Source organism: Lontra canadensis, unplaced genomic scaffold (assembly GCF_010015895.1).
Source record: "Lontra canadensis isolate GAN:19392208 unplaced genomic scaffold, GSC_riverotter_1.0 scaffold13, whole genome shotgun sequence".
NCBI lineage: Eukaryota > Metazoa > Chordata > Mammalia > Carnivora > Mustelidae > Lontra > Lontra canadensis.
In genome coordinates this window covers 5,310,342-5,328,654 of record NW_022631007.1, presented here as the reverse complement: position 1 = coordinate 5,328,654, position 18,313 = coordinate 5,310,342, and the positions used below count along the sequence as shown (strand labels likewise).

The following is an 18,313-nucleotide window of genomic DNA, read 5'->3' as shown; positions in this document are numbered from 1 at the left end:
AGACCTTAGGCGAGTAACTTAGATTTTCTATTACTTAGCCCTGGGTCGTTGATCAGTCATCTGGGGGAAAAATAGTCTTTTTTTCATAGGTTTGTTGCAGGATTAAATCCATTTATGTAAAGTTTTAGAACCATTTATGACTGGTGCCTAGTAGATCCTCAATAGACCTGAGCAATAATACCATTGATACTGGGAAGATCTAGCTCTTCTTGAAGCATCAGCATGAATAACGGGAGTTTTGTTTTTTTGTTCTGGGTTTTTTTGTTTGTTTGTTTTTTGTTTTTTTTTTGCAACATCTCTTTTATTTTTTTTTGCAACATTTCAGTACATATACTCAGACTTTGCATCAGAGCAAATCATCTTCAGTGAACACTCAGTATTATTTAGATACAGTATCTCTCTTCAAAGGTCTAGCATCAGTTGTCCCATAACAAAATAAAAAGACAAAGGACAGTGGAAATCCTGGCAAGGAGACAAGTTTCAAGAATTGTTTGAAAGTAGTCATTGTATTCAGGTGGCCTGGCAGCCTGCTGTAAACATGGAGAGATGTAAGGAGGAAATCAGAACCCATTGTGGGTCCATAAAATGGATGTCTTTTCAACTAAACAGATTGTTATCAGCCTTACAGAGCCGACTCATATTCCTTTTTGCCTGGTATTTCCTTTACTGAGTGTCCGTAAGAACCACCCACTTGGGTGTTTCTCAGGATTACAGGTTTTTAGGTCAAACGGAAACCCGAGGGAGTGCCTGGACAAGCCCAAAACACAGTTACATTATGCATGAGCTGGATGACATTGACCCCAATGCTGTTGTGCCCCAGTTTGTGTGGATGGTCTGGCTGTGCAGCCACCGGCAACCAGGAGCCCAGGTTAGGAGCTTTGTTCTGAATTGGCTGCAGGTTTCCTGGGGGGCTGAAGGCTCTGCTGGAGAACTGCCCGCTTTTTCCTTCACTGCAGAAGCTTGACGGGTGGGCCCTCCACGCCTGCTTCCTTTGTCCTCCCTGGGGCAGTCTGGAATGGACGGGACACCGGAGCCTCTGGCCATGACCGTCCACCTCCTCGCCGACTCTGGACATGGCTTGCTTCTGCAGCAAACTCTGGATCAGCTTCTGGACTGCGTTTGCCCGGACGTGCGTCCCTTTCTGGTGTCCGAGAGGGTCAGTCCAGTAAAATACTACGACAAGTGCCACTCCAAGCGCTCACGGTTCCCGGGGATGTCTGTGTTGTTCTTCCTGCCCAAGAGCGTGGGAGAGGAGCGGCTCTTCCGGGTTCTTGACTCCCTCCAACACTGGCCGTGGCGATGCTACTCTGCCCCAAATGCTCAGGGGAGGCCGTGTCCCTACCCTCTTTCCAACCAGGAGTTCTACAGTCTGGACAGCCAGATGCCGGTCTGGGGTGTGAGGCAGGTGCACTGCGGCGCCGAGATCCTGAGGGTGACACTCTACTGCAGTTCTGATAACTACGACGATGCCATCAGACTCTATGAGCTGATCCTGCAGAAGGAAGCCACCGTGCAGAAGAGCGACTCCTGCATCTTTGTGCTCTATGCTACCGAGAGCTTTGCTCTGCAGCTCTCCCTGACGCAGCTGCCCCTTGGAATGTCAGTGGACCCCAGAGAGTCCTCAGTGCTGCAGTTCAAGGTTCAAGAGATCGGCCAGTTAGTGCCTCTTCTCCCCCATCCGTGCGTCCCCATCAGCAGCACCAGGTGGCAGACACAGGACTATGACGGCAACAAGATCCTGCTTCAGGTATTCTGTTTTGCCTCTGATCTTGTTGGTACACATGGAACTGTGTGATTTTCCATCTGAGACGGGCCTTCTTGGTGATTTAAGGCAGTGGTTTTCGACCTTGCTTGCACATCAGAATCCCTGGGGAGCTTGCAAAAATTCCCGTGCCACACTTGCATCCCAGGCCAATTAGATCGGCATCTCTGGGGGCACCTTGGATGGCTCAAATATGTAGCGTCGGGGTTAAGAGTCGATGATCTAATAAAATCCCCTCATCTGACAGATAATGGAGTTTATGGTTTGTGGTAGAATCCGATGATCCCCCGTTTCTCAGGTTGTCCTTTAAAACTATGCAAAGACTTTGCCCACGCTTTGGGTTTGGGGAGAGTGTAAGCTCTTCCCATCTGACTTAAAGAAGCTGAAGTTCTAATTATGGTTGACAGTATTACGTTTGCAGTCCTGTTGACTTAATTTTTTTTTCCTGTTGACTTAATATTTAAGCAGCTTGGATCACTGTCAGTTTTTCCCCAAATTAAGTTAGATGGCTAGAGCTCCTTTAGAAAGAAAAGCTGGATATGAAAGGCTTCTTCTGTAAGCACCCCATTTAAGCCAGGCACAATCATGTGATCGCTACCGTAATGTGCCATCTCTTGTGGACTGTTCCCCGGACGTTGAGCCCTGTACCCAGTAACTGCCTGGCTTAACCTCGAGGTAATATTAACATCTTCCTAACGTGTGGGTTGTTATCCACACAAAGTGATGTAATGCTTCAAGTGTTTAAGATAGTACCCAGAATGCAGTTTTAGCTGTTATTATCTGTTATAACCTAAACTAAGTGTTATTACATTGATAACTTTAATTCTTTTTTAAAAATTTTTATTAAATAATTTTATTTTATTTATTTGACAGACCAAGATCACAAGTAGGCAGAGTGTCGGCAGAGAGAGAGAGAGAGAGGGAGGAGGAAGCAGGCTCCCCGCTGAGCAGAGAGCCTGATGCGCGGCTCGATCCCAGGACCCTGGGATCATGACCTGAGCCCAAGGCAGAGGCTTAACCCACTGAGCCACCCAGGCGCCCCAATAACTTTAATTCTTATGACAACCTAGGAAGTCACAATTTTTCCCATTTTGCAGATGAGAAAACTGAGTTAATTGCCTAAGATACAAGACACAGGTAGGGAAGTGTCTACTCAGCTCCCAAACGCACGCAGTTACCCATTATTGTCCAGTCCTCAGTGGGTGTGCGTGGGTGTGTAAGTGAGTGCAGGCAGGGGGATGTGTGTGATACAGCAAAATGTTCTGTGGCTTCTGTCCTTGAGAAACAGTCAAAACCCCCTTTAAGGTCTATTGGGTAAAGTAATAACATGAGGGAAGATGAATAGTCGTTCCTTTGATTAATCTTATTGTCATCTGCTTTGACTTATTAATAACATGAATCATATTGATTTTATATTAAAAGATATATAAATTATTTACCTTTTTCTTCACCTAAGGTGGACCGGCACAGTTTCTGTGCCTTTTACTTAACTCAGCAATTTCTGAGGCATCTCAAGTTTCTCCTTCATCCTTCAACCTTGGTTAGTCTCCAGCATTTAAAATCGACCTCACTGTCAAACAAACATTTCATATGTGTGTGCAGCAGGGGGCACATTTTTAACTGTTCTTATTTTTAAGATCAACCCAACCAACTTGGATCAGATGCTCTTCTCTAAACCGATTACTGCATCCAAGGGAATGGGATAGTGTGGGTTGGTGTAGTTCTGAGGCAGTGGCTAAGCCCTCCACACCTGGATTATCTGTGGAGTCAGACCCTCCTGGGACTCCTGGGGGAGGGGAAAGGCCCCCAGTAAAGATCAGTAGGGGAACAAATGTGGGGTGGCCCAGATGACCGATGGTGACCAAAAAAAAGAAAGAAAAGAAAAGATAATTATACCCATATTCAAGGGAAAGACATAACTACCAATTAACCTCTCCACAAATAACCTTCCCTCAGGGCTGGAATGGACACACATATGGGCGCGCTAGATGTGATGAGGGCCCGCAATGGGCAAAGCTTCCTGAGGAGCGATACCTGGGCCTGCTGAGGCTGGACATCCCAGAAGGAAGTAGCCAGATGGAGAAGGGAGAAAGGGAGAAAGGAGTTCTAAAGAAGAGAGAGAGTGGGTGACCGTGTGTGGTGTGGCATTTCCTTAGCAGGGCATGTTCAGAAAACTGCCTGAGGTTCTATGTGGCTGGGGCTGAGAGAGGGGGTGAGGGGAAGAAGGGGAGCAGGTGGGTGGAGACCACATCATCAGGAATATGGTCAGCCACTGGAAGGTCAGCACCCTGAGGGCAGCCAGCTCTTTGTCCACTTTCGTATTCCCCGGTACCTAGAATAGTGTCTGGCACAAGGAAGGCAAATACACTCTCGTGTGAATGAACCAGAGACTTGCTAAGAGCTTTTCTTTTATCCTTACTGCAAGCAGCACTCACGGATGGGGCCAGTGAGTGGTACTGACATGTATAATTTGTTATGAGGATGAAAAAAAAGAATGTAAATGGAGGTGCTCTGTAAAGTAGAAGCTGTAGGAGATCACACAGAAGCAATGCGATTACTGCCTGTGTGTGTGAGAAACCACCAGCTGTCTCGTCAGATGCCCACAGGGAACAATTCCTTTCCCACATGACCTCCTGTCAGTGCAGACGGTGTGATGCTTCTCAGAGTCTTGAATGTCTATTTGTGGTGAGAATGATAGTAGGGTACATAGTAGGTGCTCAGTAAATGAATGAGTGTATCAATAAGTGATCAAATGTCCATGTTTCTTCATTTACCAAATACTCTTCCTGAGTGTTCTCCATTTGTCTTAGTTCTTAACGGCTGCAAAAGCACTGTGGATCGATTCTTCCCTTCCCCTTTCTAGCAGTCCTCCTTTGTCCCTGCATTTTTCCCATGGTTGCCCTGTGGGAGATGAGACCGCTATCCTTCTGTAACCCTTTGGTTAGGAGTTCAGTGTGATGTCATGCTGCCTTCTGTGTTAGGTGTTCTGTGTGACGTTGGGCTGATGAGAGGCCCAACTCTCCTACAAGTGCCTGGAATACCAAGTGGCCTATGATAAATGCCCTGTCCTCACCTTGAGTGTAGGGACAGAAGGGGCTAATTTGACCAAGTTTGGAAAAGTTGTGTGGAAGCTGTATGACCTGGACGGTGACTGAACCAGGTGGTAGAAGGGTGTAGAGCTGGAGAGTTCATATGGGTTTAGGAGAACGATTTTTGGCCCATTGAGTATGGTTGCAGGAGGATCTACAACAGGCATTAAAGAGGCATTTACTAATGTTTTTAGACAAGGGCAGACACGATAGTCTGTATTACACACTTTAGGATGCTAACCCCAGTACCATCACATAAGGTAGATTGGATGGGTATTACACTGACCGATCCAGAGGTGACTTCAGTCATCCAATCAGGGGCCAGCAAAGTTTTGAGTAAGGGGACCCACAATGGAAGTGTGAGGTTAAATATGAACTGTAGTTCAGGGGTAGACTTAGCAGATTTGGAAATGAATTAGATCCAGGGGTCAAAGAGAGGAAGGCGATGATAAGTCTGGACCCATTGGGTTGAGATGTTTGCAGATCATTTGGATGAAGACATTTCTGAGTCAGGTGGCCTCTGAGAGCTGGAGCTTGGACTAGGGACATAGGTTGGGGATGATGGTTGAAGCCCTGGGAAGAAGTGCTATTATCAAAGAAGGGAGCTTAGAATGAGGAGCAATGAAGGTAGAACCTATAAAATGTCCACACTCCAGGAGTAGGGAAAGAGAAGAAGAAGAATGAGTGAAGGAATGTGAGAAGGAGCATCTGGAAAGCAGGTGAAGGTCACAATGTCACAGAAGCCAGTGTGTCACTTGGTGGCATGCCATAGTCCCTAAAATGTGATTTCTCAGGTGTGCTAGAACACGACCCTAAGGCTCTTTCATCCTGCTCTCCTCACCAGGCCAGAGGTCTCTGGTGGTGTTGCCAGTAACTCCCGGGAGATCGGCATGGGCTATACGGCCAGCAAGCCTTCACTGGTAACTGTGGCCACCACCACCCTGCACTTATAGGCATGTCCTGTGGACATCTCCACAATGCTACTGAAACCAGACTGTAATTTTCAACAAGATCTTTCTGAAAATTCGAGCACAAAATGAGGAAAGCAACAAAACATTCTGTACAAGGAAGGTAACTTATAGGACCTTGGGTGTCACCATTCAGAGCTCCTTGACCAGGATGTGACCTTGAGGTCCTTTCCCAGGTCTCCTCCTTGCTCTCCACATCTATCACTAGGAGGTGCTCCAGGTCAAGCACACAACAGAAGGAAGTTTCCCTCTTAGCCCCTTGAGGGCTTACTTCCAGGTGTTTCTTGACAAGGGTTGACTGCTTTCCAGGATAAATGAAATGGGAAAGTTCATACACATCTCTGCCTCCTGCCCCACCGTGGTGGTGTCTTGTTCATAGACAAGGGGGCTCAGTTGCACCAGTACATGAACCCAACATCAGTACAACCTGAGATACTGAGTCTCAACAACAGACACTGGTCATAAGCCATCCTTTCTGGCAGCTCTTCTAGTTTATTCTGATGCAAGAGCTGGAACTCATGCCTGCAGATCCTTCCTCCAGCCCTTGGGCTCACCTCTAAATCCTCTACAGTTAGTAGTTGAGTTAGAATCCACAGAGCTCGCTAAGAACTAGCTTTTGATTTCATTGATTTTATCTACTGATTTCCTGTTTTCAATTTTACTGATTTCTGCTCTAATTTTGATTATATTTTCTTCTGCTTACTTTGGATTTTTAAAAAGATTTTATTTATTTATTTGAGAGAGAGGGAGAGAGAGAGTGCGAGGGAGAGCAGGAGCGGAGAAAGAGGGACAAGTAGACTCTTAGCTGAGTGAGGAGCCTGACATGAGGCTCCATCCCACAACATTGAGATCATGACCCAAGCTGAAATCAAGAGTCAGACACTTAACAAACTGAACCACTCAGGTGCCCCACTCTTGTCTTTTTTTTTTTTTTTTTCTGGTGTCTTTTAGGATTTTTTTATCTTTGATTTTTGTAGTTTGGAAAATGATGTATCTAGGTGTAGCTTTTGTGGAATTTTTGTGCTTGGTGTTCTCTGAGCTTCCTGGATTTGTGGTTTGGTTTCCAACATTAAATTGGGGGAACATTTTCAGTTATCGTTATTTCAAATATTTCTTCTGTTCCTTTCTCTCTTTCTTGCCTTCTGGTCTGCCTACTATGTGTCTGTTATACTCTTGGAAGCTGTCTCACAACCCTTAGATATTCTCTTCTGTTTTTTTGTCTTTGCTTTCTTTGATTTTTAGTTTTGAAAGTTTCTTCTGAGGTACCTCAAGCTCAGGATTCTTTCCTCAGTCATGTCCAGTCTACTGGTTAGCCCATCAAAGGCATTCTTGATTTCTAGTACAGTTTGTTTTTTCTTAAATTTCTAGTGTTTCTGTTCTTTCTTAGTGTTTTTATCTCTGTTAATATTGCCCATCTGTTCTTGCATGATGTTTACTTTATCCATTAGCGCTCTTAGTACATTAATCATAGTGTTTCAAATTCCTGGCATGATAATTCCAACAACTCTGCCATGTCTGGTTCTGATGCTTACTCTGTCTCTTCAAATTGTGGGGTTTTTTTTTTTCCACCTTTTAGTATGCCTTGTGTTTTTTTGTTTTGTTTTTGTTTTTGTTTTTGCTAGCTAGACACGATGTAGCAGGTGAAAGGAAGTGCTGAAAATAGGCTTTTTGTAATGTGGTGGTGAGGAGTTGGGGGAGGGGAAGCATTCTATGATTAGATTGCACACATCTTTTAGTGAGTCTATGCCTTACACTGTGAATTCACAAGTATTTTAAATTTTTTTCCTCCCTCCTTTGGCAGGAGAGGGCTAGAATGGCTAGCTAGATTTGGCTAGAATGAGCTAGAATTGAGTACTTCCTTTCCCCTAGGTTAGTCAGGCTCAGGTTAGCTTCTGGTTAACTAGTTTTCTCTGAGTGCAGGCTTTTTGAGAACACAGTTTTCTGGCATGTTTTAAAGTGGTGCTTTTTCTCCTTCCCTTCCAGATGCACAAAGATTTTTCTCCAGTATTTATTGTGAGCATCTGGTGAAGCTCCTGGAGGGAAATCTCAAAAGCTTGCAAGGCCCCTCCGTGACTGGGTCCCCCTGGAGTTTTTAACCCTCACAGTTGTCCACACCGAGCCTTCCACAATTCCTCAGTCACAGTTGAAGTTCTCCTCACCTGGCATTGGTTCCTGTTGTGGCTTCCACTTATGAGTCTCCACTCTGAGAAGCCGTGATTCCCTGTATTTGTCTGTCGTCTCTCCAGTCTTGGGGGCTGCTCTTTGCTCTGCATCCTCCCCTCTCGTACAGATGTTGCAAGAGTTTTTGCTTTTCCAGAAAGAGCAATGCTTGCTCTCACCAGCATCAGTAAATGTTGACTGCTCCTGCCTCAAAAGTCTCTCCTCTGTGGGCTTCCATATACCAGCTCTTTAAGCAGTTTGCTTCTCTGTCTGGCGGTCCCTTTGTTGTTTCTTCCCAAGGACTCACCTCTTTCTTCCTGTCCCTGAATCAGCTTTGCTCACCCTTGGTGGTACTGACATCTTGGACTAGATGACTCTGTTATGGAGAACTGTCCTGTGCATTGCTGGTGTTAGCAGCCTCATTGGCTGTGCCACTAGATGCCAGTAGCAGTGACCCCTGAACTCCAGTCGTGACAACCAAAATGTCTCCAGACCTTGTCCGATGCCTCTAGGGGGTGGAGTTTCCCCCCAGTGGGAAACTGTTGTCCTCCACCAAAAGTTTCCTTAAGATTAAGACATACATTTGTAAACGTGGAGATTCACAGACCTGTACCCCTGGGGGAAAATATATATATATATATATATGTTTATAAAAAATAAAATTATATAAAAAAAAAAAAAAAAAGATTAAGACATACAGACCATCCTGTGGATTTAGTATCAATTTTGTTCTCCTTACACCTATGTTTGCATCTCTAGCTCTTGAGTTTAGCTTATTTATTTATTTATTTGTTTATTTAGCTTATTTCCACTTCCCTGTAAGACAATTTGAACATAATGTCTCATCCTCATCTTACATTCAGTCCAAGCAGAACCAAAGTCACCGTCTCCCCCATCTTCTCCAGCTCTGGTCACTCTCTTCCCATTTGCTCTGGTTTTGAAACGCTGTCACTATTAAAAACTCTTTTTTCCAGAAGTGCCACATTCAGTCACACCCAACTGTTGTAGTTTTTCTCTAGGGTCATTCCTCTTCTCCCTTCCTTCTTTAAGCCCTCATAGCTGTAAATGTACATTATCATTATGACATTCTAACTCTTCATTCTAGTTTCAGGCATCCCATTTTATCCAGCACATCACAGATGAATATATTTCCTAATTTTTATTTTTTATTTTTTAATAGATTTTATTTATTTATTTGACAGAGATCACAAGTAGGTAGAGAGGCAGGCAGAGAGAGATGAGGGAGAAGCAGGCTCCCTGCTGAGCAGAGATCCTGACGCGGGGCTCAATCCTAGGACCCTGAGATCATGACCTGAGCTGAAGGCAGAGGCTTTAACCCACTGAGCCACCCAGGTGCTCCAGATGAATATATTTTTAAAGGACTGCTACATTTATGGCTATCCCAACTTTCTTTCCAGAACTCTAGGCTCACTCCTACCCCCAGAACCTACACCCAGGTATTTTCTTTATTGTAATAAAATACACATAATATAAAATTTGTCACTTGAACCATTTTTAAGTGTTGGGTTCAGTGCCATCAAGTACGTTTACAATGTTGTGCAACCATCACCATATTCTGTTTCCAGAACGTCTTCATCACACCACCTAGAAACTCTGTACCTATTACACCATAACCCACTATTATCTCCTCCCCTCAGTCGCTAGTAACATATGTTCTTCCTTCTGTTCCCATAAATTTGCTTATCCTAGGCACCTTCCATATGTGGAATCATATAATATTTGCCCTTTCATCTGGCTTAATTCACTCAGTTTAATGTTTTCAAGGTTCATCCATGCAGCATGTATCAGAATTTCATTTCTGTTTAGGTTGAGAATGGTCTGTTTTATGGATATCTGCATCTATGTAATGCCCAGGCTGTTCCTTGTCCAGAGATGTCTTCCTATTCCTCTTTACTTATCCCTCCTTCAAGGCTCTGCTCAAATGGCAATTTTTCTCTGAAATCTGCCATGAAGCTCAAGTACACAATTCACTTCCATTTGGTATATATTTTACATGGAAATTTTTGTGGCACACAACTGATTACATATTTTCTTATTCTTGCACCATGTAATTTTGGAGTTTATGACTCTCTACCTCTTTTCAGTATTTTGTAATAAATGTCTATTTCCAGTAGTCTAGTAGGTAGACAGCTGTTTCTGAAGCATGGGTTGATTGACTGCTTGTTTTCAGGAAATAAGTCTTGTCTCTTCAGAAAAGGTGTATATTCCAGAAGCTAGTTTGGTGTAAGCAAGCATGTGGTTCTTTTCATTTTATCAAGAGACATTTAGCTAAGTTTGTCCTTATGTTCTTCATTAGCTATTGAAAAATGAAAGAACATAGCTTCTCATGAAGAAAGTAATTCATTTTCTTCTGTAGCATTTCTTGAGGGTCCTTTCTCATTTCTGAGTCTCTTAGCTGTATACACTTGGAATCTATTCCACCCTTCCTGTTCCTTTCTTTGTTTCTTTTCCATTCTCCATCCCCACCCTTAATGTTCCCCACACTGACAGACAGACAGACACACACACACACACACATACACACTCCCATCCCTGCTCTTCTTTTCACTAAATATTTGGGTTTATGCTGCCCTGAAAGAACACTTGAACTTGGAAGGTTTTCACTCTTACAGAAAAAGGTTAACATCAGTGGCTTTGGTTAATCAGTTAAAGTAAGTACCTTTAATTTAAAGATCAATTAATTGGAAGGGACTGGTTTCAACTCTTAGGGAAGCAAGTTTGGCATTGTTTTTGGGTTTCTTATTACCTGTATACTTTGGTTCCATTTAATTTTTTTTCTCAGTCTAGGAAAAATTCTCTTTATCTATTTCTTGCAATCACTTCTAGTAAGAGACAATATTATTTTCCCTTCATGATGTGAATCTGTTCTTAAACAGCTTCATCATTTTTCAATGATGTATATTCTCTTGTTTCTCAAGTGTTTGGAGTCAAATGAGTGAGAAATGATCTTTCTATTCATCAAGATAACTGCTAACGTTCCCTGAAACTTGGAAAAAGCTAACTTTCAATTTGTAACATTTTACAAATATTTCTTGGAAAGATGAGCTCTAAATGATCAGAATTCCTACAAATTTGTTTCACTTTATTTTTTGGCAAGAGGAGCCTTCTTCTCTCTCAAGGGATTTCTCTCAATCATTCAGCATTATGTTTCTCCTAGAAATTCTTCACTCTAACTGAAGATATTTGCATTTCTACATTAATAATGTTGCACTCACTTTCGTTATGTGATCTAAGGATCTTAGACCTCTCTTGAAGAAAGAAAAGTTGACATTGCCTTCCCTTAAAAAGTTTGCAGAAATTGCCAATCATATGATGAAAGCCTTTTTGAATTTTCTTGATAAGGCTTTATAACTACTTAATGCCAAATAATTAGGGGTCCAATACATTGATTCTACATTTCCATACATTTTTATGTGTAAAAATTTATATTTTTTTAGGTGCTAAACTTATATATCCAAAAGACAACTAGTGGTTACTTACCATGTGCTAAGCACTACGCTAGGTTCGTAGATACAACAATAAAGAAGGTGAATACAAACCTTCTTCCAGATGGCAAGTTTAGAGGAAGACACAGATAAGCAAGTGTGCAGGTGCATAAGTATTGTATCTACTATGATATGGTAGTACAGGCTGCTAGAAGAGCTAGTTACAATACTAATTACTATGATAATTACCAACTCATATTTAACACTACTATGTCCCAGGCACTGTCATCATTTAATCATTTCAGCAACTCTATGATGCTGGTACTTATGATTATCTCTTTTTATAGATGAAGAACTGAGACACAAGATTAGGTAACTTGTCTAAAGTGCAACAACTAGTAAGTGGCAGAACCGATATTTAGGGGACTTAGCCCATATTCAGTGCTATCAAGAACGCTTCCAAGAGGAAATGATGTAGAAGCTGGAGTTGGTCATGGGTTTTTAGGAAAAAGAGTTAGAGAAGACATATCCTAGACAAAGCAAATAGTATACACAAACACTGGCACTGGAAAAGAGCAAATAATATCCAGGAAGTTCAGTTTTGGCAAGTGGAGGCTGAAAGGGAGGAAATGGTAAATGACCAGGCCGGAGGAAGAAGGGGCAAACTGTGAGAGCTGCGATAAGGCATACTAAAGGACTTTGATTTTTATTTCAAGAAGAGTAGAGAGCCACTGGAAGCAGGAGGGTGGCATGATGAAAACTGTTTTTGAAGCTCCCCCTTGTAGTGGAGTGGAGAAGGATTAGACAGAGGTAAGAGTATCCATGGGGGCCCCATCATCATATGACCATTGCAATAATTCAGACTAGAGATGGTGAGAGCCTGACCTATGGTTAATGGCATTGTACATGGAGAGATGGGAAAATCTGGAAGATCTCTGGGAGGCAGGGTCCATGGGAGTGGATGACATGGGGATGAAGAAGGGAAAATGATACTCTTGCTTGACTCACATGAGCCTAAAATGTTCAAAGAAAAGGAAAAGACTAAACAGAACAGAATTAGCATGAATAGGAAAATGAGTTCAATTTTGGACATGTTGAGTTTGAGTAGCTGGTTCCTGGAAGATCAGTGGATAGGGAAGTATGAGGTTTAAAACACAGATCTGAACTGTAGTTATACTTTTGGAACACTTCATCATTTTGATAGTAACTGAAGGCATAGATGTCCCTGAGATTGCCCTAGAAGGGTGTATAAAGGAAGAAGAGAACCCAGGTCAGCGCTGAAGAAACACAACGTACAATGAACTGACAAGAGCAGAGGCTCTTGCAATGGAAACTGAGAAGTGGTGGATGGAAAGGAAGTAGAAAATCCAGAAGAATGTGTTGACATAGAAGCTTAAGAAGACTTCAAATGTAAAGGAGAAAGATCAACCTTGAAAATTCAACCAGAGCCAGGGTAACAATGAGTGACAAGGAAACTGATGGCAGATGATCTTGGCAAGAGCAATTTCAGTGGCTTGATAGGAGGGAAAGTCAGTGCCGTGGGTAGGGGAACTAAGGGAGGGTGGTGTTTAGGATAAATGAGTGTGGACAAATTTTATAGTGAGGCTTGGCTGTGAAGGAGAGTAGAGAGAGAGCAGGAGGGGAGAGAAGGGAAGGAATGCATTATTCAAGATAGACTTGAGCAGGCTTAACTGCTGTTGCAAAGGAGTAGGCAGAGTACCAGGAAGAGAGAAAGACTGGAGAAACAAGATAACAACATAGGAAAAAATGAATCGTTGATAAGTTGGGGTGGCCAGGAAGGCAGGAGGTGATGGAATTCACAGTGCAGACTGATTGGTCCCTTTCTTTGTGGAGAAGATGGTGACGTTGTAGGTGTGTTCGGTGGCAGGCAACTGAGAGTTGCTAGCTGGTGATGGCTTTTGTTTTCTCTGTAATCTAGATGGTGAGACCTTCAGCTGGGGGGTTGGGCAGAGGTTGTGTCACTGAAGGTTTGAGGACAGTTCAGAAGGTTTGAAATAGCTGCCTGTGGCGAAAAGACAGGTGGCTAAGGCAACAGGACTGGGGAGAGACTGGGCAAAGTTGGAAACCACACCATTATGGTGATGTCACTCTGAGCAGTCATGTGCATTTCTTTGACAGCTTGAAGTTCAAGGTACAAGTTCAGGGAATGTGGGCATGCAGATAGACATGGAGCTGGGAGGTCTTGAGGGAGGCTTTGACAGAAAAGGAGTGGTAGAGGGGAGTTGGATGTATTGGTGAGGAAATCGTTGAAGTGATGGTCTTTGGACTCCAGCTGACGTGGAAGGAGGTATTGATGCTGAAGAGCTGATGTAACAGGAGAACTGAATGTTGGAGCAGGAAAGAGCGTTCATTTAACTTGGGTCTTTTAGAGGTGGAAGGCACGTGGGAGCTCAGAATAGTTTTCCATTTTTAAATAGTCGTGGAAACAATGTCATGACGCATGAAATTTGCACAAGATTGGCTGCCTTGGTGGCTCATTCAGTCAAGTGTCTACATTCAGCTCAGGTCATGATCCCAGAGCTCTGGGATCGAACCCCACATCGGGCCCCATGCTCAGTGGGGAGCCTGCTTTTCCCTCTCTGCTGCTCCCCCTGCTTGTGTTTTCTCCCCTTCTCTCTGTCATATAAATAAATAAAAATCTTTTTTAAAAATTGCACAAGATTGAAACTCAGCCACACCCACTTACTGCATTGTATGTGACTACTCTGTGGCAGAGTCCGGTCATGGAAAGAAAGACTGTAGGTCCACCGGGCCTCAGTTATTTATTGTATGGTCCTTTACAGAAAGTATTTGCCAACTTCGATGCCAAAGGAATTGATGGAAGCAGCTTTTTTGGTTTTGAGTTTGGTGACAGTCACTCCACCATTTCTATCAGAGATGAAATTGAGGGGAGGCCATGTGCGTGGATCACGTATATAAACGCATCCCATAATATACTCATTTCTAGACCTGCTTTCTTATTGTTCTGATTTTTTCCTTCTTGCCTGGTGAGGTAAATATGTACCGCTCTTTTTGTCTTCTTTTAATTAATTAAAAAAAGTTTTAGAGCAGTGTTATGTTCACAGCAAAATGGAGCAGAAAGTAGAGAGAGTCCCATATGCTCCCCTACCCCTCACAGGCACACCCTCCCCAACTGTCCATATCCCACCAGAGCGCTTTGCTACAACTGATGAAACTGCATAGACACATCATTTTCACCAAGAGTCCATAGTTTATATTAGGGTTCACTCTTGGTGTTGTACATTTTAACGGTTTTGACAAGTGTGTAATGACATGTATCCCCCATTGTAATATCATACAGAGTAGTTTCACTGCCCTAAAAATCCTCTGTGTTCTGCCTGTTTATCCCTCCCTCCCCTTGAACCCTTGGTAACCACTAACATCCTTATGGTCTCCGTAGTTTTGCCTTTTCCAGATGTCATATAGTTGGATCCTACCATAGGTAGACTTTTCAAATGGGCTTCTTTCACTTAGTAAATACATTTAAGGTTCTTTTGTACATTCTTTTTGATATTTGGGCCAGGAGGGATGGACCCTGTATACCAATTTCTAAGGGCTACTGACAGGAGAGAGAAAACTGTCTTTTCCAGAAATCTGCTTGGTGAGAGTGTTGTATAAGGAGTAGGGGATGAGGCTCCCAGGAGTCCGAGGATGGAAGACGGGCCAATGAACTCCACTGTGCAGACGGAGAAAGCAGTTAACTCGAGGGTGTTAGTTCTGCTGATTTATAGGGGCTATAAGTTTGAAACCAGTGTAGAACTGCTAGAGATTAAGGCACCATAAGTCCCATATAGGCAGTCCCCTTCCTTTCTTGGATGTTTTTCCACATGCTACTACATATAACCTGTACCATAAATAAATGGTGCCCCTAGATTTAAAGAATATTGACTTCAAAAGTGTCTAATTATTAGACTGCCTGGAGTGCCCACATGTCTTGTAATAGCGCAAGATATGTATCACTAACATGATATGAAAGAACTTTGGAAGATTGAATTCTTATTCCAATCTTTATCTTTTGGTGGCTCTTGATTTTTGCTCGTATTTTTGCACAGTTGGTAATACATCATTTGCAACCCAGGTGAGGCCACCAAATAACGTCAGTGAACATCTTGGCATCATTCGAACAACATGATCTATAAGAACTGTGCTGTTGCATTTGATTCTCAGAATCTTTGCCTTATTGGATGTTCACTTAGGGAGTCTGAGGGAGAGAGATGTTTGGAGCTCGTGCTGATATAGCTCGTGATTAGGTTGTACTTATTACTTCACTTCAACTGGCTTTATTGAAAGTCTGCTGTGGGCACTGGATGGCAGAGGATGAATGGGACATGGTCTGTTCTCGGCACTTAGTTAATGGAAAACATCTGCTGAATTTGTTCTCCCCTGTCCCTTAGGTCCAGTTGAATCCCGGACTTGCTGTGAGGAATAGCGAACTTTCCTTTCTGAATGGCACCTTGGGAGCTGACACACTTCTCCAGGGCTCCCGGCTGATCCCTGTCTCCACAAGGAGGACCCTGGAGCCAAGATGCCGAAGGAGCCGGGCCAGGAGGCTCAAGGTGGGTTCCCCAGAGTACCCAGAGTCTGCTGAGAGCCCTGTGTCAGACCGCGTTAGTGGCACCTTGTGGAAAAGCCCTGGCTGCTCGTCCCAGGACAGGAGCTCCACCTTGGGTGCCCAGATGCATCTGCCTTCTCCCCACCTCCAGCCTGGGGCCAGAGAAAAAGTTCTCAGCCTGAAAAACAACTTTGGGAAGCTGGAGGCAGAAACAAATGTTGACACGGGTTGCACCGTGGTCAATTCTGATCCCCGACAGTTTTTTCGGAGTGGATTTTCAAGGGATCTGCAGACCAGCCAGGCACCATCGTGCTTGCCAGACTCCTCCTTAGGGGTGACTGCCTCCAAGAACAATAGAATCTTTAAGGCAAGCACTCTTTCTTTGTCACTTGCTGGCCAAAGGGATCTTGGTGCAAGGAAGATAATATCAAAATGTCCCCTTCACTTTCCAGTCCAGGGTGAAGAAAAAGAAGAAGAATTCTTTATATAGCCTAAAACAAATATGGTTTCCTAAAACACAAGATCAGATACAGTGTTCTAGAAATGGAGCACTGACCTAGAATCAAACAGTTTCTTGGTCACGTGAGGGGGCCCGAGTGCTAGCCACGCACAGATCTGTATTGCTTTTATTTCAAATGCACATAGTCTAATGGTGCTGTGAAGTGTTGTTTATTTGCCTTCATGGTTATGAAGGAACACAGCCAATGCATAGGGAGGAAACCAAAGCCCTTGTCCCCAGAGACACACTAACCCAGCTGGCTGTGTTGAGTGCAGCACCTACCAAGAATAATTGCATCATATGCAAATGAGTCGGGTGTGTTATGCAATGCTGATGAGTGGATGTAATTTGGTTTTAATTTTTACTTGGGTTGCATAGCTCATCCCCTTGGACAACATGAACTACTTATTCTTTAGTGTTTTTTAATTTTTATGTGACCTCCTTTGGAAACAAGGACCTGCACACCACATAGCCTCTGGTGATTGTGCCTTCCAAGTTGTTTGCATCTAGAATGAGTTCACATGCAAGTGTTTTGAAAATTACAAACAATTAATTTTTTTTCCTGTTTAATGAGCAGAAACACTAGAAGTCAAAAGATCAGGTAAAAAATGAAAAGGAGACTCTAGGATTTCCCTGCTCCTCCATTTCTCATTTGTTTCTGCACTACTTCAAAGGGCCAGTCGTTCCTGTTTCCAGCCAGAGAGGAACATGGCTTGATTGGGTGACTCCAGATCTCTACTCGACTTGACAGGAAGATTGGATTGGATGGCTTGTTGGAGCAGGACTTGTGTTCTTCTGGCCATGTTCAAATTCCTAAATGTCTTTGCAACATGCATTCATCCATTTACATGTTCATTCATTCAGCAAATACTTACTGTGCGTCTACCTTTGAATTAAGACATTGATGTATGGTCCACATAGCATCTGTGGCCATCACACCCAAAAGGTACTTATGGTCTTACCAACAATTCCATTCTTTCAACACTTGAGACTATGTTGAAATCTTACCTTGATTCCTCTGGGACCATTTTCCACAAGTGATTTTCACACTTGCTGCTCAAGTCTGTAGTAATCAGGTAGAGACTGGGCATATTATGAATTGTAATTATAACCATGATGGACAAGTTCTCATTGCTCATGTGCTATATTTTTCTTTTGGGTCTATACATACATTTAAAAAATATCTGAGGTCTCTGTGTTGTGGTTAATTTATAAGGCCATTTGACCCCATGAACTTTATTCTCCAGGACAGATGTTACATAAGATTATAAATGCTGATTTAGCTGGATCTCCTGGTGACCCTGATACATAGTATACCCACTTGGGGAGAAAGAGGAGTTCAGGTGCAAGGGTGAGTCTTAGGTCAGGGACACCTGCCGAGTTTGAGTGCCCTGCTGAGCTTAAAGAACTGAAAAGAAGGAGACTTGCAAATTGACAAGGATGAGACTTCTACATTGATTTTATTTTTCTGGGGTCACGACATCGGTATATTCCCATTCTTGTTTTCTTTCTCCCTGCCCCCCAGACTAGAGTTAGATTTTAGGAGGTTGAATGAAGTCCTTAATTTTGGTCTGATTTTCTAGAATAAGAGTTAAAAAAAATTGGAAGTCTTATTTAAATGGTACTATTGAGCTGCCTTGAAAAGCACAGGAGGGGGCAGTTCTGAAATTTCTTTACCACTTTTTTTGAGGTAACCTGAATTCTTTAACATAATACATGGGTGAGACTATAAGTACATGGAAATTATGAAGGATGCTGGGAAATGTGAAGGAGTACCTTACAAAATTGACTTGTAAAATAATACACTCTTAAAATG

General features: G+C 43.0%; 1 protein-coding gene across 1 annotated transcript; it reads left to right on the top strand.

Annotated features, from left to right (window-relative positions):
* Positions 1 to 551: 551 nt before the first annotated feature.
* FAM124B (family with sequence similarity 124 member B) lies at positions 552 to 17,624 on the top strand. The gene is made up of 2 exons (XM_032857345.1): positions 552 to 1,747; positions 15,841 to 17,624. The coding sequence occupies exons 1-2, from the start codon at positions 1,016 to 1,018 to the stop codon at positions 16,486 to 16,488; spliced, it is 1,380 nt and encodes a 459-aa protein (XP_032713236.1). The 5' UTR covers positions 552 to 1,015; the 3' UTR covers positions 16,489 to 17,624.
* The last annotated feature ends 689 nt before the right edge of the window (positions 17,625 to 18,313 follow it).

What these genes read in the sequence shown, in the direction of transcription:
- FAM124B (XM_032857345.1), top strand. Translation starts at nt 1,016, where the DNA reads ATGGACGGGACACCGGAGCCTCTGGCCATGACCGTCCACCTCCTCGCC. An exon ending in GCAACAAGATCCTGCTTCAG is followed by an intron (nt 1,748 to 15,840) that starts GTATTCTGTTTT and finishes CCTGTCCCTTAG; the next exon opens with GTCCAGTTGAATCCCGGACT.